Raw genomic sequence first — 23,134 nt, 5'->3', positions numbered from 1 at the left:
TTTCTGGCCTGGTGCTTCTGGCCTGGTGTTGTGGCCTGGTGCTTCTGGCCTGGTGCTTCTGGCCTGGTGTTGTGGCCTGGTGTTTCTGGCCTGGTGCTTCTGGCCTGGTGTTGTGGCCTGGTGTTTCTGGCCTGGTGCTTCTGGCCTGGTGCTTCTGGCCTGGTGCTTCTATCCTGGTGCTTCTGGCCTGGTGCTTCTGGCCTGGTGCTTCTGGCCTGGTGCTTCTATCCTGGTGCTTCTGGCCTGGTGCTTCTGGCCTGGTGTTGTGGCCTGATGCTTCTGGCCTGGTGCTTCTGGCCTGGTGTTGTGGCCTGGTGCTTCTGGCCTGGTGCTTCTAGCAGGGGACTGTGTGGGTCTTTCTTCCATCTCCTGGGCCAGAGACTATTCAGAGAAAGTCATAGCAGACAGCCTCTCCAGGGCCCATAGTCTTGGTGCATGGTGTTGTTGTGTCTGTGAGCAAGACAATTTGTCCACCTTCTGGATGAGTGACAGTGGCAGTCTGAGTGAATGAAATTGTAAAACATTTATGATTGTATGTAATAGTACTGCAAAAAAATACTCAAATAGTCCATTATCCAGTTCTAATATTTGCAGGTCTTAACACTAGATGCCCTCCCTGTCTCAATCAGGAATAATGTTAGCAGTCAAGTCTCTTACTCAGGATAACAATAGTTAGGTTTGAACCAGCAACCAAGAGGTAATGCTTAAGGTCCATGGTTAAAGTGAGCTGCAGGACAGGAGGAGTTTGCGGCAACTGTTAGATTACAGATGTGTTGACCTGGTTTATGGTGTATATCTCTGTAATTACTGGGCCGATCCACATGAAACAAAAACTAACATAGCTTAACATCCCCTCTGCACAAATAGCAGAAAAGTGGAGCTGCTTCAACCGCACAGACGTGATTTGACTTTAAGACGTTAAATTGATATGTTTGTGGAACCGATCTCAAAATAATGAGAAGATTCAACATTTGTGGATCATAAGTTTGTAGATTTCCTGTAGAGTAATGAAAATGCAACCTAGAACTGTGAGGGTAAACCACCGGGAAAGCAGTGTCAATTTTAGTGCAGATCATTGTCACGCTGTGTTTTTAAAAGCAGTTAGAGCTCAGAAATGACTTGCTGTGAGTCACTGGGAGGTCACATGGAGCGTGCACAGTTCCTCCAGTCGCTCCCACACTTGAGGAGACAGGGCAGCTCCTCTATGACTGTGTTTTTCTCTTGTTTGTGTGACTGTGACACAGCTTCGCCACAACCTGCCACTTTCCCCAGCAGCCAATGGGAGAGGGTCTACTGGTCACATGGTTCTGTGGTAACTTCCTGGATGTGCCCAAAATGAACTGCTCATCTCTCACACACACGAGTGAAGGAGGATAGGTGGGTTTTGGTTGGCCAGTGGACTAGTGGGCTCTGTGAGGGTCTGTGAGGGTCTGTCACGGTCTGTTAAGGTCTGTGATGGTCTGTCAAGGTCTGTCAGGGTCTGTGATGGTCTGTCAGGGTCTGTGAGGGTCTGTGCTGGTCTGTGAGGGTCTGTGCTGGTCTGTCAGGGTCTGTGATGGTCTGTCAGGGTCTGTCAGGGTCTGTGCTGGTCTGTCAGGGTCTGTGCTGGTCTGTCAGGGTCTGTGATGGTCTGTCAGGGTCTGTCAGGGTCTGTGCTGGTCTGTCAGGGTCTGTGATGGTCTGTCAGGGTCTGTCAGGGTCTGTGCTGGTCTGTCAGGGTCTGTGATGGTCTGTCAGGGTCTGTGAGGGTCTGTGCTGGTCTGTCAGGGTCTGTGCTGGTCTGTCAGGGTCTGTGAGGGTCTGTGCTGGTCTGTCAGGGTCTGTGCTGGTCTGTCAGGGTCTGTGATGGTCTGTGAGGGTCTGTGCTGGTCTGTCAGGGTCTGTGCTGGTCTGTCAGGGTCTGTGATGGTCTGTGAGGGTCTGTGAGGGTCTGTGCTGGTCTGTCAGGGTCTGTGATGGTCTGTCAGGGTCTGTGATGGTCTGTCAGGGTCTGTGAGGGTCTGTGCTGGTCTGTCAGGGTCTGTGATGGTCTGTCAGGGTCTGTGATGGTCTGTCAGGGTCTGTGATGGTCTGTCAGGGTCTGTGCTGGTCTGTCAGGGTCTGTGATGGTCTGTCAGGGTCTGTGATGGTCTGTGGAGGTCTGTCAGGGTCTGTGAGGGTCCGTGATGATCTGTCAGGGTCTGTACTGTTAATGTGAAACAGTTGTAATGATTCTATAAAGTAAAACATATGTACTTTTTACTATTTGTCATGGGTGCAAATGCAGGGTCCTTGGTTTGAAGTATAAGTACACAGAGGTGAAGTACGTGGGCTTATATAGGCTAGGTTCACGTAAGAGGTAAGTGGTGTCATTATTAAACACTAAAGACTATCAGCAGTTCAAAGGACTAAAGCCATGAACCTGAACTATGGGATTTTAAAAGAATACATGAATTGCGTGTGTGTGTATGTGTATGTATGTGTGTGTGCGTATGTGTGTGTAATAACAGTGATTCTTCACACAGTCCCATAGTGTGGAGCTGTAAATACGACACAGATGCTGTTTTCTCTTTTGTTTGCAGTGGTTAGAGGAGGAGGGCTCACATGTGGTGCCCGGCTGGAGAACAGGGTAAAGGAGGAATGTGAGACAGTGGTGGAGCAGTCTCTAAAGTGTTTGTGAGCACCCTAGGGTGGGGCTGTCTGACCACCACACACACATAACATGTAACAGAGCCGTGTCCATCTGATCCTGACTGCGTCTGAGCTTTGTCCCGGGCTTTGGGTCGTCCAGGGCCGGGCCACATGAAGTCATCTAATATACTTTGTAGTACTTTAATGACCACAACCATAAATCAGAGACCACAAGAGGACTGAAGTGACTTGTTATATTTGAATGAGGACTGGTGAAGCTTCATTACAGAATATTTGTTATATTGCTTTTGTGCCAACTCCACATTTTAAAATCTGTTGTGTATCATCATTTCCTCCACAAACAACAAAATCTCATATCTTATTCTGTATAAAAACTGCTAACACTTTAGTTTAGATCTGTACAAACATGTTCTGAAATGTGATTCTTGTGTTAGGTTGTCAGTTCAGATTCATATTGTCTTTTTGTTCTTTTATTAAAAAAATATCCACAGTAAAGTTTTCATTTTAGCTCCATTCTAGTTTTCTTGATGATCTTTACGGCACAAAAATACATGAGTTTAAAAACACTACTGTACAGAGAGTTTACACAAGTCTCAGCTTCTTTTTTAAATCACATCTGTTTTTGTGATGGAACTCTTCAGTAAATAAGGCTCCAGTAAACAGTGGGTCAAAGGGAAACCAACCCTCTGAGGAGCTGTTCCAGACAAAAACACAATGATGTCCTAGGCCCCATTCATCCAGCCAGCCTAAAAATACCTCCTGCCCCACCGCTCCAAAACCAGTGCTCTGTGTACTGTCTGCATCTAATTATAAGGTATCAGGAAGTGTGTGGTTAGCATGCCAGCTAGCGTTACTGTCACAGCTAAACTCCACTCTGGCCTCTGAGAGTTGTGAAAAGTGAAGCAGTGACTGATTAGGATGCTCAGAATTCAGAAGGTATGTGGGAAATAACTAGACCACAGCAAAAATTAAATAAAAAAATTAATGTTTATAAGACAAAAAAATCAACTACAGGGCATTTAATTGGTCGCTGGTGTCTCAGCTGACTGAAATTCCTATTAGCTGCCAGTCATTTTATTTTTATTATGAGTTCTATGGGTCAGCAGCAGAATGGAGAATGCTTGGAGTGAGCTAGCTGAAGGTTTGGGAGTGAATTATTTAGATTAAAAAGTAGTGTTGTGGTACTTGAGACCAGTCTTGACCTTGAGACTGGTCTCAGGACCACTTTTTTATGATCTTGGTCTCAAGCGCATTTGGTCTTGGTCTTGTCTCGGACTTGATCATATTTGGTTACGGCCGGTAAAAGTGCAGAGGCTCTTGAATATCACTGCCAAACCTGTAAGAGAATGTAACTGTAAATGTTATGAACAAACTTCATTAAATTAATCAATTAATTCTTAAAAATTGAAAAAACTGACTTGATTCACTTTGAAGTTGTTTTGAGTAATGTGTCAGTGGAAGTGAGATTAAAGAAGAGGTTCTCAAACTGTGGGTGAGGGTCCAAAAAACGAGCACAGAAGTGTTTCAGTGCAGCACAGTTTGCTTGTCTTATTTTAAGCTTAAATGAACATTAATCAAATAGAATGATGATAGATTTATAAAAAACATTGATATAAATGTGCCAAAATAACTGTAAAATACAAATAAATGTAGGAAATGACAAAGATGGTCTCGATTTGGTCTTGATGGGCTGTGCTCTTGGTCTTGTCTTGGTCTTGACCCTCAGATGTCTCGGTCTTGTCCTGGTCTTGGGACCCTGTGGTCTCAGACTGGTCTTGGTCTAGATTAGTGCAGTCTTGACTACAACACTTTTAAAAAGGGAGTATTATGCAAAATTGATCTTTGGAGCTTTCTCCAATATTATAACGTTCTTCAGAGAGTTTCAGTGTCATCCATGCTTGTTTGAGTATCAGCCATGCTCCCTCATGATAAGTCTCCACAAATATTCCAAAACATGAAACTGAACTGTACACAGCAACTTGACAGTAGCTTTATTAGCGGGACGCTCGCTGATTGTGTTGTGATAGCGCTCTGAAGGTGGAGTGACTTAGTGCCGAGAGCAAAGGGATGAGAGACTCAAGAGTGTCACAAACGAAAGTGAAACTTATTAAACTCATTAACACATTGTTTTGGGGAATACAATATAACACTTTGAAAACAATAAAAGGAAGATGGTGATCTACAGTTCATACCTCAGAGAAGTCAAATATCCCTCTTTAAGGTGAATCTGCTCTTTACATTGACCAGTACATTTCTGTATAAACTGTGCACTTGTATTGTAAGTGGTGGTTGGATCAGATGCATAGCGATGCTTTATTCTCTATTCATTATTCATTCACCCACAGAGCCTAAAAATACCTCCTCCCTCCGGCCCCTCCCTCCAGCCCCTGCTCTGTCTGTGTGCTTAAACAAACAGGCGGCGCTGCATTCAGGTGTAAAGTCCACTCTATCAAAGAGCCTGTGTTTTGGGCTGCTGAGCTGTTCCATTCCAAGGCGGGCCCTGAACACACCACACTGCTCAGAATAACAGTGTGCAGCTGGGCCTGTGCTGCTGACTGAGCCACACTGAACACTGCACATGTATGAGCCACACTGAACACTGCACATGTATGAGCCACACTGAACACTGCACATGTATGAGCCACACTGAACACTGCACATGTATGAGCCAGAGTGAACATTGTTCATCTATGAGCCAGAGTGAGAATCAAGGGACAGAGCTTCATGATTTGCAGTTACAGGTTTCTTTTCACTAGAACTACAAGAGTTCACATCATCATCAAGTTTGCAATGGTACTTCCTGGTTGGACACAGGCAGCAGACATGATGCACATGTAGAGGTAATTACTTGAAAGAGACATAGTCTCCAAAATGGACTTTCAGAGCTTTTAACCATGCTCTAGTTGTTCCTCTTCTCGTTGAGTCTCTGAAGTTGTACTCAGACTGGTGCATGTTTGAGTCATCTTTATTCTCCTGTAGTTAAGTTTTCAGCTCCACTGGTACACACCCACTGTGACATACACACTTTATTCTCCAGTTTCTTTTCTTGCCACTCTAATCCAAGACTCCCGTGCATTTGAGAACATGTGTGTAGAGGTTTAGACTGCAGTCTAAGCAGATTTTAGAAAGACTATATATAATGGGATTTGCTAATTGCGACCACACCCATTGCAATTTTGGTTCATTTGAGATGAATCTTGCAGTTCTAGTCGGAATAGGTTTTGTGAAGGCATGCTCTTATCATTCAGAAAAATCTGTCACTTCCTTTACAAATAAACAAAAGTTTGCTGCTTCTTCTGTTGATTCTGCAAAAATCTATGTTTTAAAAATGATTATTATGTTTTAATTTCTTCTTTACTCACAAGCTGTCATGTTTAGTTTGACCTAAATGGACCATGTCTCTCTCTGATTGGCTAATCCACCTCTCAGTCAGGTCCATCACAGAACAGTGGACAGTGACAGTTTGAGCAGTGGAGCCGTTTTTTTCTGCAGCTATTTAAATGTGTGAACTGTTATGATTTATTTTTGTAGTTTTTTGTTCTTTTTTGAGGTATTATGAAATTAAAATTAATACAGATTGAATTATAAAAAAAACTATAAGAGTTTTGATGTAGTTCTGCAAAGATTGTATCAAAATTGCAATTTGAATGGATGCAATAAACAAATCACAAAGGCTGCAATTTTTGAAGAACCACAATTCCTCCATAAACAAGAAAATCTCTATTGTTGTTCTGTATAAAAACCTCTAATCCTGTAGTTTACATCTTTACAAACATGTTGTCACATGTGCCTGTGTGTCAGATGCCCTCCCTGTCTCTCCAGGATATCTTATTGTGTGTAAAAGTTGTGTTTAAAATGTCAGTTTTGAACATAATCCAACAGGGCCTGTATTATGCTGTTTCAGATCTACTGTATGTTCTAAAGGAGTTTCCTCATCACAAACACACCTGGAGTTGGGTTTTGTTTCATTCACACACTTTTAACACACAAACCTGAACATTTAGACTGAGGCTAGTTCTTCTCTCAGACAAGAGACACACAAAATAATCTGTTCCACCTTGTGATGTCATATGGTAATACAGGAAGTGCTCTAATCTAATCTAGTTACAAAAGGTAAAAGGAGCTGTTAACTTGAAAACTACCACTACATGACATCACAAGGTGGAACAGAGCGTTCTGGGCTTTGGAGATGAAGACAAACTCATAATAACAACGAAACATAAAACATCTCAGGTATGTTTTCAATGAGGTCACAGTATTTGAACATGGCTTAAAGCTCACAAGAGTCCATTTTGTGTAACATACGACCTTGAAAACATCAATCACAAACACAATCACAATGCTTGTCAGAATAATGGTCGTTCAATATGTTTTTCAAATGGTGCAGCCTTGGATTCAATCATGGAGTGTTTTTGAAATCAGAATCAGCTGTATTGCCATTGTGAATCAAATGCATGAACTTGGAATGTCCTTTGGCAGTTTAGTTCCATATGTGTGTCTCCGTCTGTGTGTGTGTGTGTGTGTGTGTGTGTGCGTGCGTGCGTGTGTGTGTGTGTGCGTGTGTGTGTGTGCGCACGTGTGTGTGTGTGTGCGCACGTGTGTGTGTGTGTGTGTCTGGGTTTAGTTTCAGAATACCAGGATTAAAGGATGTATTTTGTAATGTATTTCAGTACACGAGGTAGTCACAGTACTGTATTGTGAATGCTTGGAATACTTTTGTATAGTGTAAACGCACATTATAGTATTAAAACAGCTTCATGTTTGTTTCAGTGTTTGTTCAGCATTTTTTTCTCACTGATCAGAGAAGGAAAAATCTCAGTTGGCTCACCAGAAGAGAAAGTCTGGTCTTTTCAAAGACCAGACACAAAAATGAGACAGACTCAGTCATATGTGAAGGAGCGCTGCAAGAAACACAAATGTTCAAACCATTTCATATTGTCAAAGCATCATGTCAAGTCATAATGTGTAGAAAGAGTAACTACAACTTTTACTCAAGTAAGAGTTCTGTTACCTTATGAAAATATTACTCAAGTATGCTTCTAGAAGAGTACTCTGAACAGTAGATGATCTTTAAAATGTCTCTGTTTGTTTGTCTCTGTTGTAGCATGAGTCTGCAAGGAAATAGACATGATGGGAATACTCTGAAAATGTATTTAGTTACAGAATACTGAATACCTGCAGTTTTGTAATGTGTTCTGATACACAGTCCAATCAGAGTACTGTATTCAGAATACTTAGAATACTTTGCTTTGTGTTATATTTCAATTCTAGTGTATTAATAATACTTTCTATTTGTTTGAGTGTTTTTAACACATGGCCTATCATAACTGAAGATGGAAAACCACATGTGCCTCACCACAAGAGCACAGCTTTGTCACTGATTCTGTTCAGTGTTGAAGCCTAAATTACATGATCACATACTGTAATGTATTCTTTTCATTTTAGAAATGTAACTGTATTTTGATTACCACAAAAAGAAAAAGTACTGTAATACATACATATTCTGGTACATGTATTCAGTTAGTTCCCAGCACTGGAAATGGAACTGGAAAAGTTTGAAATTATGAGTATTGTAAATGACAAAGTAAGTGCTGCTGCTGAATATAACAGACTAAACACTTGAGTGCATCTGCGCAGAGTTACTCATGGAAACAGTGATGGGAAACAGAGGGAAGGAATATCCAACACCAGCCTGAAATAAAGGCGAGCATCTGGGCAATACTGACAAGACAGAATATCTGTGTGTTTGTGCATTATCTCAATCGAACAGTCAGATGATATTTTACCATCCAACAGGAAGTTTGTTTGAAAAAAATGTCTTGTTTGAGGTTCAAATCAAGCACAAAATATGAATGGGCCTTCAAAGTATTCACAGGTGCAGAAACATCACTTTATACACTTGTGTGGGAGAGTACACATCAGGATGCTCTGATTCTTTTTTCTGTTCTGGTACTAGTGTTGATACTATAAGTATCTGCTCATACCCGAGTAGTGATACTACAGTAACTACAGAACACCTTTGAAAAAGTAGGTCATTAATACCATGTGTGATTTTTTTTACACAATGCTCCCTATTCTAATTTTACATGTCTCCAGAACAACTGCTGTACTGTCCTTTTTCCATATATATATCTTCCACCCCAATAGTGAACTCACAGTGGACCCACAGTGGACCCACAGTGGACCCACAGTGGACCCACAGTGGACCCACAGTGGACTCACAGTGGACCCACAGTGGACCCACAGTGGACCCACAGTGGACCCACAGTGGACTCACAGTGGACCCACAGTGGACCCACAGTGGACCACAGTGGACTCACAGTGGACTCACAGTGGACCCACAGTGGACCCACAGTGGACTCACAGTGGACTCACAGTGGACCCACAGTGGACCCACAGTGGACCTGCAGCATAATAAGGATGAAAATGTAAAGAGCTTCTACCGTTTGAAAGAGGATCAAAATTTTAATTAATAGTAAAAGTAAAAGTAATTTTTTGGCCTAGGGTGTAGTGTGTGTGTGTGTGTGTGTGTGTGCTACTGTTGAAGTCAAGTCCACATGACACGAAACCAAGACCAGTCTGAGACCAGGACAAGACTGAGACCTCTGAGGGTCAAAACCGAGACAAGATGGAGACTTTTAACCCTCTCCAGGCAGGCGTTGCAGATTTACAACAGCTAAATTCCAAGTACCTACTTACTCCACATCCATATTATATGAGCTTTTTTTACTCAGGAGCCTTTTCTCCCATCCATGCTGATAAACGTGGGCAATGCAGACTGTACAAGAATGGCCACACGCAAACGGCCTGCCAGAAGTGCAAAATACTTTTTTTGTTTACAAAGGTTAAAAAAGGGAGAATTGTATATTACTACCCCATATTATAATTTTCCCCAAATATCAGATTTTTCCTGATACAAAAAATTTATTTGAGCCTGAGAGGGTTAAAGGTCGAGACCGAGACAGATACTTTGGCACGTTTATATCAATGTTTTTATAAATTCTATCTGAATAATGTTCATTTAAGCCAAGCAAACTGTGCTGCACTGAAATACTTTTTGGACCCTCACCCACAGCATGAGAACCTCTTCTTTAAGAGAACTTCCACTGGCACTTTACAGAAAACAACTTCAAAGTGAATCAAGTGGGTTTTTTCAAGTTCATATCATTTACAGTTACATTATTTTCTGGTTTTGCAGTGATATTAGCAGCCTCTGCACATGCACCAGCCATAATGAAATATGATCGCACTCGTCGAGTGTCAGACCTTGAGTGGGAGACGAGCCCACCGTACAAAAGTGGTCTCGAGGTCGGTCTCGAGACCAACAGTGGTCTCAAGTACTACGACACTAGTGTGTGCTGGTGTATAGTGTTAGATTTTGTAGCTCTGTGTGGACTGTCAAGTTTGTGAAAGCTGTGAGGTCTGTGGAGGGAGGGCCAGTTTCACATAAGTGCATGTGTTTGTGCGCGTGTGTGTGTGGTTATGTGTGTGTAGTCCCTGTGAACATGTGGAATGCGCAGAGCTGCTATTATCACAGTGCTCTGAGCAATGCCGCTGTGCTCCACAACAACACAAAGCTACACTTACCAACTCAAACCAGCAGCAGTTGTGTGGAAGATGATTCTTTAAACCATCAAAAACAGAACGAGTTCATTTGAAATAGTTTACCGTGTCCAAAGTTCTTCTTCACTTACCTTATGCATTCAGAGTATTGGAATTATTCAGTTAAAGCTCCCATCTGATGTAAAATCACTCTTTTCACATTGTATCTTCTGCACATGTACAAGCATAATTTGGGTTTTGGAACATCCATTACACAATAGTTCTGAAATCTTCCTGATTTCTTGGAGACAGTCACAGACCAGGAACTATGAAAGTCCAACTATTGCTCCTCCCCCCGCCCGTCCTGAGAAAGCACAGGCTCCGCCCTCCAAACGTGACGTAGGCGACGAGTGAGCCGCCCTTCCTCCGTCCATCTCAGGGAGGGAGGGGTAGACAGGCGTGACCCTGATAGAGGCAGGAATAAACTTTTATTCATCATGGAGATCTGTGTTGGACCCGGAATCGGACGAGGACTTTGAGGAGCACGAAGCTCAAGCACCGCGTCCACATCAGCTGAACATTACTGATTGGTAAAGTATTAATAAACACTAGTAGATCAACTTATTATATCGTGTCACTGCAGTGTAGAACAATGAGCTTATGCTGTCGCTTTTGTTTAGGTGTTCATGTGGGAATAGCTGGGTTTCACGTGACGTCACAGGGCTACGTTTGTCAGCACGCAAAATCAGGTGGAGGGCAGGAAGTGAACTGACTGGAGGAAAATGCCGATGTGTTGTGTAGTTTATGGCTGTGCCAATTGTTTTAACCGAGAGAAGGAAAAGCGATTTTTTTTAGAGTACTGAATATAGTCGTCCACAAAGGTCAGAAATGGAAAAACTGACAGAACAACGCCGTAAAAAGTGGATTACAAACCTGTTTGCGGTCGGGAGGAGCAGAATTCGCTAATGCTCGTGTCTGCAGTGACCACTTCGTCAAAGATTTGTTACAAAGCTAAATAGTTTTTTGTGGTTTACCTAAACATAAACGAATCATTAACGACTAACGGCTGACGACGTTTGTTGACATTAAGTAGGTTGAGGACCGATCCACTGACAAAAAAGTTCTATGCCTCCAAACTTTTGTACGCCTTCATCTGTTGTCTGGTGTAGAACGATGTCTGAAGAGCTAAATAGTTTGTGATCTCCTCTGCCTCGATTGTCGGCAAATCTTTTACTTCAGTTGAAAATTCTCTCATTTTCAATAAGATGGGGTCATGTCCAATATATTTGTCGACTAACTGCTCGTACTTTTGCCTTGCTACTGGCTCTAAATCCTTACAATAAGAACTCTTCTCCATATCTGTGTTCTCCAGAGCCATGTTCGTCGTGTTTGTCTTCACTTCCTGCTCTCCACCTGAAATTCGCGCATCATCGTGATCACGTGACTGAAACCCTCCTATTTCTGCTACGTCAAACATGTCATCATTGTAGCAGCTTTAGTTCTTTGTCACATGGGAGGGTGGCAGAAATACGCTGCAATTTGTAAAAAAAATCAATCTAAAAACCTCTTGGGCGACATATGCAAGGCCCACACAACACTCTTAAAAGGTAAAAAGCTCTGAAAAGTTTATTTTGCATCAGATGGGCTCTTTAAGAGTTAAGTTCCAAGTTCCATGGAGGTAAGAGCTAAGAGTTAAGTTATAAGAGTTTTACATCATGTCAAACAACTAGCATGCCAACACTGTGCTTCCTGATTATACAACAATAAAACACTTTAAAATGAGATGCAGACGGTACACAGAGGAGTTATTTTAACCACACAAACTGGTTATACAATAAAAGCATAAAATCATTCAACATGTTGTACTACCATTGAAGTAAACCACTTAAAGTATTTAGGGTGATTCGTGCATGTGTGAGTCATCTTTATTCTCCTGTGTTCAAGACGCCAAGACGTGTTCAGCTCCACTGGTACATTCCCACTGTGACGTACACTCCTGCTCCAGTTTGATTCTCTTAATGGGTGATACATGTAGGATTTTGCAGTTTCTCGTTGTCATTTTGGTACAGATTTTTCAAAATCCCCATCCTCAGGCTTGTGGTGGAGGCTGGGTCTGGTGGGGGCAATGTTCTTGTAAAGCTCTAATGTTCCTCATGATGTTCCTGGTGTTCTTGTGAAGATCTGATGTTCATTTCATACCCTCATTTTCCTATTATGCTCTGATGTTCCTCATGATGTTCCTCAGGATGTTGCTCAGAATGTTTCTCAGGATGTTGCTCAGAATGTTCCTCAGTATGTTGCTCACGATTTTCCTCAGTATGTTGCTCACGATGTTCCTCAGTATGTTGCTCACGATGTTCTTCAGGATGTTCCTCAGGATGTTGCTCAGAATGTTCCTCAGGATGTTGCTCATGATGTTCCTGGTGTTGTTTTTCAGGAGAGGATGTTGAGTCAAAGCGGAGGTAGTGCCAGAAGCAGAGATGTACTGGGCTTGCGCTGTCTGCCAGGTACAGCACCCACAGAGCACCCACAGAGCACCCATACTGCACCCACAAGGCATGCATAAATCCCATTTTCACTCTCACAACTACAGTAGCCATGACACTGATCTGGTTCATGTTACGACAGAACTGGGAACACGGTCCCCACTGAACAGTTCACAAAACATGGGTCCAAACGACGCAACTCTCCGACACAGGATCACATCTTTGAGGAACTCTTTATTAGAGCCCGACCGATATGGATTTTGTTGTGGCCGATATGAAACTGATATAATGGGAGTTGGCGCTGCCGATAGCCGATATAATCGCCGATATATTTAGTGATGTAAAAATTCACTGTAAATCTTGAATTGTTTAAAAAACTTAGGTTTGGCTCTAGTGGATTCTAAATTGGGTTTATTTAGGCAACATTTATTGTTATTCTGACTCTTTACATCATATTTACATACAGTAGATTGGTCTAATGGCATTTTTGCATCACATTCTAGCTACTAGTGATGGGTATTCCATTTTTTTTTTTGGAGAACCGGCTTTTTTGGCTCGGCTCACTAAAGCAGCTGGCTCTTTCGGCTCCCAAGCGACTCTTGATTGTTTTGTTGCAAGCAGGACTAAACCAAAACTGAACCAGGACTGAAAAAGGACTAAACCAGGACTAAAACAGATTTAAACCATGTGTAAAACAGGACTAAACCAGAACTGAACCAGGACTGAGTGTCGGGACTCGGTCTCTATCTCTCTCTTGAGCCCAAGATTAGTCCTGCTTTATTCATTTTATGCTGAACTGCAGCCAAATATGCACCTTTTTTTAAATCCTATGCACACGCATATTTCTGAAAGTTTCGTTTTCAGCCGCTGCTGCTGTCAAACTACGGGTCTACAAGCGGCTTGAAGAGAAAAAGTGAGAAAAAGAGAAAACACGGCTCCCAATAAGAAGCAGGCTCCCGTCGTTCACTTCAAAGAGCCGGCTCTAAGAGCCTCTTCGACCACGACCGACCCATAACTCATAGCTAGTAAAGAAACTACCGCTATTAGCCTTTAGCCGTAAAAACGTGCCCCACGGTAATTAATTATATGCATAAATGTGGATCATTCACACTATTCACAGCTCATTTACATATCAATGCTGGTCCAGTAACAAATATTCGGCCAATACAGTCACTTTACAATAGGCCAATAGAAAACAGTCTGTTTATGTGCGGGAGCTACAGCAGCTAATCGCTAACAGATAACCAAAACTAGCTTCAAAGTCGATGTATTTCCAACACTCACCACTCACACAGGCTCCTCCTCACATCACAAGTCTGCACTAATAAAAGTCCTTAATCCAGACTCAAACCGATTGTGCGTAAAAAGAAAATAATCTCAGTGTTGCGCACCGCTGCGGGTGTAAACAAACACACGTGAGTGAAGTGACGTGACTCTGTGGTGTGTTCAGGGACAGTACGGACACAAATTACATTACATTACGCAAATAAATACTGATGCGGAGCCACATATTAGGACATTTATCTGTCTATAAATTGGATTAAATGAACATAATGTAGAGAGTCTAAGCTTTATAACGAGGTATAACATGCCCATGTGAAATATCGGCCCATATCAGCAAGCATATCGGCCGATTACCGATATGTCTCCAGGTGCCCATATATATATCGGTCGGGCTCTACTCTTTATTATGAGTCTGTCTACATCTCCAAAGCTCCAAGCGCTCTGTTCCAACTTCTGATGTCATAAAGCAGTAGTTTTCAAGTTAACAGCTCTTTTTACATTTAGTTCAGTTTAGTAGATTGATTCTAGTGGAGTTTTATGGAGTTTTAAAACACAGTGGACCTTTTTAGGGTTTGTGTGTTAAACATGTGAATGAAACAAAACACAACCCCAGGTCTGTTTGTTAGGAACATTATAATCCATCCAGGGGTCACACATACAGGTGGGAGGGGTCACATATACGGGTGGGAGGGGGTCACACATACAGGTGGGAGGGGGTCACATATACGGGTGGGAGGGGGTCACACATACAGGTGGGAGGGGGTCACACATACAGGTGGGAGGGGGTCACACATACAGGTGGGAGGGGGTCACACACGGGGGTGGGAGGGGGTCACAGTGAGCTGTCCATCAGGGTGACAGTGGACAGAGGGACAGTGGGCAGTGACAGGAGGACTTGTCTTGTGTTTAATAGGCTCAGGTTGCACTGGGCTCCACAGGGTCAGGTGATTCTCTTATGTATAAATCATCAGCCATATCCAAATTTCACCTTCATCCAGTTGTCCGTTTGACTGTTCTCTCTGTAAAGCCCATAGACTATATATATATATATATATATATATATATATATATATATATATATATATATATATATATATAAAACACATAGCACATAACCCCAATCCTTGCATCTTTGCACTGGCTCCCTGTTAATTTTAGAATAGATTTTATTGTTTATTTTTAAAGCTTTGAATGGACTGGCTCCACTGTACATCTCGGACCTCATCCAAATTTATATCCCTGCGCGTGCTCTGAGGTCTGAGGTCCAGCTCCAGCTAGGGTGCCTAAAATGAGACTTAAAACCAGAGGGGACAGGGCTTTCTCTGTGGTCGGCCCTAAACTCTGGAACGATCTGCCGCTTTACGTTCGAGCAGCACCCACAGTGGAGAGTTTTAAATCTCGTCTGAAGACCCACTTTTATTCTCTGACTTTTAACACCGTGTGAGTTGTGTGGTCCTCTGTGTCTTTTATTTATTTTTATGTGTTTTTATTGGTTTTACTGATTTAATTTATTTATTGGTTTATTTATTTCTATTCTATGATATAGTTTTATTTTTATTTTACTGGTTTTATTACTTTAAGACTAGTATTATTTTAGTAGTTTATTTTATCATCTTATTGTTGTTATTTTTGATGTATTTGTGCAGCACTTTGGAAACAGTCTGTTTGTGAAATGTGCTATATAAATAAAGTGGATTGGATATATATATATATATTTATATATATATATATATATATATAAAGGAAGGGGGGCCGAGGACTAGTGAGTGTGGGAACCACTGTCCAGGATGAAACATCCAAGCTCCTTGAGTACATCAAGGACAAGGCCCCGGCAGATGAGGTGCTCAGAGAATGTCTCAGACAGTGGGGTCCAGAGGAAGAGGTGCTGGAGGGACCATCATGGCAGGACAAACCCCTACATGGGGCGTACCACCGGAACATAACTGAAGTGGCTGATATCAAGAAATCCTACCAATGGCTTGAGAGGGCTGGTCTGAAGGACAGCACAGAGAGGCACTGATCCTGGCTGCTCAGGAGCAGGCCCTGGGCACTCGAGCAATAGAGGCCCAGATCTACCACACCAGACAAGACCCACGGTGTAGACTGTGCAAAGAGGCTCCTGAGACAGTCCAGCACATAACTGCAGGGTGTAAGATGCTGGCAGGGAAAGCATACATGGAGCGACATAACCAAGTGGCGGGCATAGTGTACAGAAACATCTGTGCAGAGTACGGGCTGGAGACCCCAGGATCAAGGTGGGAAACACCTCCAAAGGTTGTGGAGAATGACTGAGCCAAGATCCTGTGGGACTTTCAGATACAGACTGACAGAATGGTGATGGCGAACCAACCAGACATAGTGGTGGTGGATAAGAAACAGAGCAGAGCCGTGGTGGTTGACATCGCAATACCAAGCAATGGTAATATCAGGAAAAAGGAACACGAGAAGCTAGAGAAATACCAGGGGCTCAAGGAAGAGCTGGAGAGAGCCTGGAAAGTAAAGGCATCAGTGGTGCCTGTGGTGATCGGAGCACTCGGGGCTGTAACCCCCAAACTGGAAGAGTGGCTACAACAGATACCGGGAAAAACAACGGACATCTCAGTCCAGAAAAGTGCAGTACTGGGAACAGCAAAAATACTGCGCAGAACTCTCAAGCTCCCAGGCCTCTGGTAGAGGACCCGAGCTGAATGAGGGTGAGAGACCAACCACCGTGGAAGGTGAGAAACACATTTTTATATATATATATATATATATATATATATATATATATATATGAACATAGCTGCAAACCGTGCTAACCGTCTTGTACCAAACAGGAAGTGAGCATTGGGACACATCCGGCTCCACTGACTGGCTCCATTTGACTTTACATTGTAAAACTGTCCCCATCTCTTTTAACCTGCACGTTACAAACATGCTATGTTACTGTTATTTACTCTTCACATCATGACTGAACTGCTTCATATGAAGAAAAGTTCATGAGATGTTCTGATTAGCCTGTAAATAGTCTTATTACAAACTCATTAAAGCCCAAGTACCTGAACTCACTGTGGTAAATAATGAGGTAAATGAGGAATAACTTTGGACCACTGCAAATGAACCTGCTCTGTTTTCCCCGTCTTGAAGCTCTTGGGGTGTGACCAGGCTCAGGAGGCCACATGAGTTACAACTGAACGCGGAGGACAGGAGAATGGACAGGACAAGGAAACAGTTGAGCAGTGGACATAAGAGAGTGAAAGAGCAGTGGAGAGTAGAGAGGAAACAGGAAAGAAGAGACAGGAAAGAGGAGAGTGGGGACAGGAGAGAGGAGACAGGAAAGTGGAGATGGAAGAGAGGAGACAGGAAAGTGGAGATGGAAGAGAGGAGACAGGAGAGGAGATGGAGAGAGGGGACACGAGAGAGGAGACAGGAGAGTGGAGACAGGAGAAAGGGGACAGGAGAGGAGATGGAGAGTGGGGATAGGAGAGTGGAGACAAGAGCGAGGAGACAGGAGAGTGGAGAGGAGACAGGAGAGTGGAGACAAGAGCGAGGAGACAGGAGAGTGGAGACAAGAGCGAGGAGACAGGAGAGTGGAGACAAGAGCGAGGAGACAGGAGAGTGGAGACAAGAGCGAGGAGACAGGAGAGTGGAGACAAGAGCGAGGAGACAGGAGAGTGGAGACAAGAGCGAGGAGACAGGAGAGTGGAGACAAGAGCGAGGAGCAAAAGAGCTTAGTGAGAGTGAAACAGAGCGGCACATGAAAGTTGCATGGACGTGTCGGAGCCCTGACCTCCGGCTGACCTGTTCATCGGACAGTCATGAGCTTGCTCACAGGCGCCCCCTGCTGGAGACGTCCACTGCTGCAGTCAGGAGAGAAACAGGGAATACTATACTTTTACTCTTCCGTGAGTAATATATTATAGAGTGTAACAGTACTCTTACTTGAGTAAAAGTTGTGCTTCCTCTTCTCACTGTGAGTAATTCTACAAGTAACAAAAGCTTTATGTTTTTCTCAGATTAAAATACCAAATGTTGTGCATTATTTAATGTTTTGTCCTTCCATTTACACAAAATATAAATTGGATGCTCTTTAAAGCAGACCTATTCTGCAAAATGCTAATTAAACATATTGTAGTTGCTTCTAACCATTTACTTTCCTGACGTTGTATTTGGAGTGATTCGTGCATGTGTGAGCCATCTTTATTTTCAGGATATATTGCCCATCAACTCCCATTTTCCCCTCCACTGGTACACGCCCACTGTGACCTACTCACTCCCTTCTCTGGCAGCAACTCCAGGTCATTTTTGTAAAAATGTTAGAAAAACCCTTTGCTCTAGTGTGATGTGCAGATGCCCACAGGAGGGGCCCACAGGAGGGGCCCACAGCCTGCAGCGCTTTGTTGTCATGACGTTTACAGCGACATCAGCTCCAGTGGACACCAGAGTTTTCGAACGCAGAAGTCAGCGCACTTGTTTCTTTTATGAAGTCATTTTAGTTCAATATTGTGACTTAAAATGTGTCAATTATAACAGAATGATCCACGGGGTTCAGTGACAGATAGAAATAGAGCACACACAAGCACAAGCAACAACAAGAATAGTGTTTTCATCATGTACTTTTTTACTCTTCCTTGAGTAATTTTTTGAACCACTACTTTGTACTTCTACTTGAGTAATATTATTTTGAAGTAATGTTACTTTGACTTGACCAAAATGTTTGGCTCCTCTCCCACCACTGGCAGACAGTTACTCTGACATTTAGTGAGTAGTTTGTATGAATTCATTCATTACCACAGATTGATAGTGACTGGGCGAACCAAACCCTTGATGAACCATTGTATATCTTGTAATGTGAGGAGGACTGTGTTGGCGGACACAGTTGCCATGGAAACCTTGCCTCCCGTTGCCGGGTGATGGAGTGTGATGTCTGTGGAAAAGTGGAGGTGTGAGCTGATGCGCTGCAGCAGACACCTCCACAGCCCTGGCCAGAAGCACAGAAACAAGGATTTTTAAGGACAGTTTCTTTCAGTTTTCGTCTTTTGTAGCAGATGGCAGCTGTTTTCCCATGATTCTTTGTAAAAATGTGCCTGATTGGACAATGAAAGTTTAACCCTGTCTGTATCTTAACTACCTAAGAAAAAGCTACGTAAAATGAACAGAATATATGTAGCAGTTTCAGGGTCAGAAAACAGTGAGCAGCGAGGAGTCAGTGCTGTTTGAATATGTACAATTCTCAGCCCCCAAAGGCTAAAATGAGTGAACTGTGGTTCTTCCAAATGCCAATGCTCCTACTCCATGTCACCATCGAACGGAATCCTGACTGAAAACATACATTTAAAATCATATCACTTTCACAATACTTATCAGAGTAGTAGTAGTAGTAGGAGGAGGTAATCACCCTGAGGAGCACTTATTTTTACTATTTTCACTGTCCCTGTCCTCCATGGTCCCGAGTGTCCCTGTCCTCCATGGTCCCGAGTGTCCCTGTCCTCCATGGTCCCGAGTGTCCCTGTCCTCCATGGTCCCGAGTGTCCCTGTCCTCCATGGTCCCGAGTGTCCCTGTCCTCCATGGTCCCGAGTGTCCCTGTCCTCCATGGTCCCGAGTGTCCCTGTCCTCCATGGTCCCGACTGTCGCTGTCCTCCATGGTCCCGACTGTCCCTGTCCTCCATGGTCCCGACTGTCCCTGTCCTCCATGGTCCCGACTGTCCCTGTCCTCCATGGTCCTGACTGTCCCTGTCTGCTGTGTCCCCAGGCGAGTGTGTCCTCCAGAGGGTCCTGATGGTGAGGAAGAAGCTGACATCCAGAGAGGGGCGGGGCTGGCTCTCTGGGACCCTGTTCTGCACTCACTTCAGGGTGGCCTTTGTGCCCCAGGACGCCGCCGCCCCCCCAGTGAGTACCCCCACACGTCCTCTCACAGCCTCTTTCTGTGGGGAGCAGTACCACAAAGTCTCAACTCAAGTGATTTTTTTGTTTTAGTTGAGTCAGTTTTGGTTCAATATATATTGTTTCAGTGGAGGTTTAGTCAAACAGGAATCATATACGTTTTTAAGAAGTCTACAATCTTCTGAAACAAACTGAAATGATCACAAAGAGTCCAGTGAAGCTGTAGCATATTTTGGAATCTGAGCCGGCACAAGATACAAATATGTTTTTATGAGGAGAATTACATCATGGTTAAAATTCTAGTTTAAAAAAATGGGCATGTACAAAGTATTTGAATAAATTAGAATATAATGTGTTTCACTGAAATGTGAGTTAGTCAGTTTTCAGAGGGAGTCACCAGGACAATGTTTTTATGTCTCAGGGGTCCAGTGGTCTCATAAAAGTTTCTGTGGTGTTTTTACTAAAAGTGTACATAAAAACAAAACACAACTCTCAGCTGTTTGGACCGGACCAATCATTTTCAGGAAATAGTTGTCACGTACATGACATTTGCGTGCTTTTTAAATGAGACTCAAGATGACTACCTCTGACCTTGTTGGACTATGGACACCTGGACAAAAGAGGGATTACACTGAGTGCGGGACATATTGACAAAAGTCTGATCTCTTGTTATAGATTCAGCCAATACAGTTTACAAAAGCAGTTGTTGTCAGCTTTCATTCAGATATTGGAAGTGTCTTAAGTGGAAAATAATATGATGAAATGACTGATAAAATATACAAAATGTGTGTGTTTTCCAGGACAATGCAGACCCGGTGCTACTGGGGGACCATGATGTGGCTTTGGCCTCCATAGAGAAGGTGGTTGTGGGTAAGTCCTTCAGAGGGAGGACAGTGTATTCTTATTATAGATCCATGTTTGTGATGGACAGATGGAGCACTGTGAACTTTGAGGAGACCAACAGGAGGTGCAGAGAAACAGCAGCTCCTGTCCTGCTTCCTCCTGTCTGTAACATCCTAAAACACACACATTCTCCTTATGTCTCTCATTTTATCTGGTATCTAAAGTGTTGCCGGGTGGTTCTTGTCCTTAAGTATTTTTGACCTGGTGCTGAGTTGTGTTAGATGACCCTGGGCTCTCATGCACATGTCTGACCGTCTCCCGTCTCTGTCAGTGGGGCCGAACCGGACCAAGCTGGTGACCCCCACGTCCTCCCTGAAGTTCACCCCAGAGGAGCTCCTGCTGTACTGCCGAGACATGCGCGTGGTGTGTTTGTTGTTTGACCGGCTCACCCCCGACTCCCAGGTCCTGCAGGTCAGTCCCACTCTGGTCCTCCAGGTCCTTTTAGCTCAGATCTTCTATGTCAGTCCCTTTAAATCCTCTAGATTAGTCCCCCTCCAGTCCTCCAGGTCAGTCCCCCTCAGGTCCTCCAACTCAGGTCTTCAACTCAGGTTCTACAGCTCAAGTCCTCCAGGTTAGGCCATTCAGGTCAGTATCAGGTCATCCAGATTAGTCCCTCTCAAGCCATACCTCTGCTCCTCCAGCTCAAGTCCTCAGCTCAGGTCCTCAGCTCAGGTCCTCAGCTCAGACACAAAGATCATGTTACCTTGCCTACACTTGCAGTGATGCATTTTTGTAGAAGGTGGACTGCTTTACACTTTTGGGATTACAGGGATTGGGATTTTGAACATGTGACTCTGCTCCCTCAGATGACCTACACCATCGCAAAGACCTACCAGCCCCTGAAGCCTGGGTCAGTCCTGTCCTTCCAGAACACAGCGCTCGGCAGTGTGGGTATGTACAGCGGTCTTCCCGATTACAAAGGATATGATCGACAGGCAGATTAACCAATCAGTGAGACGCATGTTCTGTTCAGGTAGAAAAAAAAGAAAAATAGGTGATTTACGTTACACAAAAAAAAAACCCCAAAAAACAACAACATAGTGACAGGACTGAGAAACTGCAGATTTCTGTTGAATCAACAACTGAAGTACCAACTGATGGAGGAAAACCCCACCCAGACTTAAGGAGACAGGCCACACATGGAAACCACTGGAAATGCTTATCACTGTAATGGGTTTGACACAGGAAATCCAGGCTGCAAATGTATACAACCCTCTGTGTCAGTGCTGCTTTTTCTGGGAAGTTTGAACCAGATATCCTCCAGTTTATGACCAACACTGGACACACACTGCGCCATGCTGCATCTACAGAGTTCCCACATGGCCTGGAAATCTTGGAAAACCTGGAAAATAATTGGCCTTGATTAGGAAAAAAGTCTTGGAAAATATAGATTTTGTCCTTGAAAATGTTTCCATCCTTTGCAGTGCTGTATTATTAGATACGTAACAGAGACTGCACTCACAGTAAAACAGGGCAGTTGGGAGAGAAAACCCACTAAAATGCAGGAAATAACCCTTCTTTTGGGCAAAATTTCTTGGAGGAGCACCATCAGTACCCCTATACTTTTTTTTTTATTAACTGCTGTAGGCATGATCTTACTGTCACACATAGGCAGCCTTAATTTTCAGTTTTATAAGCACAACCATAGGACAACAGGAGCTCACATGAGAACAATGCATATTCAACACTCAATACTTTGTTTTATTTTATTAACATGTTTAAACATGTTAAAAGTGCTGGAAAATTATTTCAAGTGAAGTGTGGGTCCAGTTCACCATGTGCGTATGAGCTGACAGGGTGATGTTGTGGTGCAGAGATGAAGCAGTTCCTGAGTAATCGCAGCAGGGACCCTCACATGAACTGGTTTGAGTGTGCTCAGGACTGGGAGCATGAGCTGGAGCGCTGTGGAGCTGTGGGCTGGAGGGTCAGTGCAGTCAACGAACGCTTTGAGATGGCCACCAGGTAAGTCCCTCGGTGCCTAAGGACAGAGTCTTATAAAGACCACCAGGTCACCCCTAGTTTTATCATAGCTGACTGTTTGGGCTGCACTCTGTTGCTGTGATGGGTCTGCTCATCTTATTTTGGTGCAGTCTTGGAGCAGTAGTCTGCCCTGGACTGGGCTGATGTGTAAGGTCATAGGCACAAAGCAAACATGGAACAAACCTACGTGAAATGCACATGCATGTATCTGTGGCTCTCCACGTTCAATATGTGGTCCTCAGTGAAAAAAAACTTTGGACACCCTTGATCTAAAGTAAGCATGATCCCAAACAGCTGAGTGGAGTGTGTGGTGTGATGTCCCTTTTCCTGTGTGTGTGCTGCAGTCTGCCTCGTTTTGTGGTCGTGCCACAGAGGGTCCTGGACACAGAGTTGAAGAAGAGCTTCGCTCACTTCAGTGAGGGCCGTATCCCGGTGAGTGCACACT

General features: G+C 43.6%; 1 protein-coding gene across 2 annotated transcripts in view; it reads left to right on the top strand.

The window, feature by feature from the left end:
- Window positions 1–23,134, top strand: part of mtmr11 (myotubularin related protein 11) — a 34,563-nt gene that overhangs the window by 1,453 nt on the left and 9,976 nt on the right. The window contains exons 2-8 of one of the 2 annotated variants that reach the window (XM_020922299.2): window positions 12,611–12,680; window positions 19,676–19,812; window positions 20,607–20,676; window positions 20,981–21,120; window positions 21,516–21,600; window positions 22,524–22,671; window positions 23,034–23,121. In XM_020922299.2, the coding sequence (XP_020777958.1) occupies window positions 12,611–12,680; window positions 19,676–19,812; window positions 20,607–20,676; window positions 20,981–21,120; window positions 21,516–21,600; window positions 22,524–22,671; window positions 23,034–23,121 (738 nt within the window). The remainder of the gene's footprint in view (window positions 1–12,610; window positions 12,681–19,675; window positions 19,813–20,606; window positions 20,677–20,980; window positions 21,121–21,515; window positions 21,601–22,523; window positions 22,672–23,033; window positions 23,122–23,134) is intronic. The other variant, XM_055164035.1, reaches the window with a different exon arrangement.

The sequence above is a fragment of the Boleophthalmus pectinirostris genome, unplaced genomic scaffold, assembly GCF_026225935.1.
Source record: "Boleophthalmus pectinirostris isolate CB_2022bp ecotype Guang Dong unplaced genomic scaffold, ASM2622593v1 HiC_scaffold_6, whole genome shotgun sequence".
Lineage (NCBI taxonomy): Eukaryota > Metazoa > Chordata > Actinopteri > Gobiiformes > Gobiidae > Boleophthalmus > Boleophthalmus pectinirostris.
The sequence above is the reverse complement of the archived record's forward strand: the minus strand, read 5'-3'. Positions and strand labels throughout refer to the sequence as shown.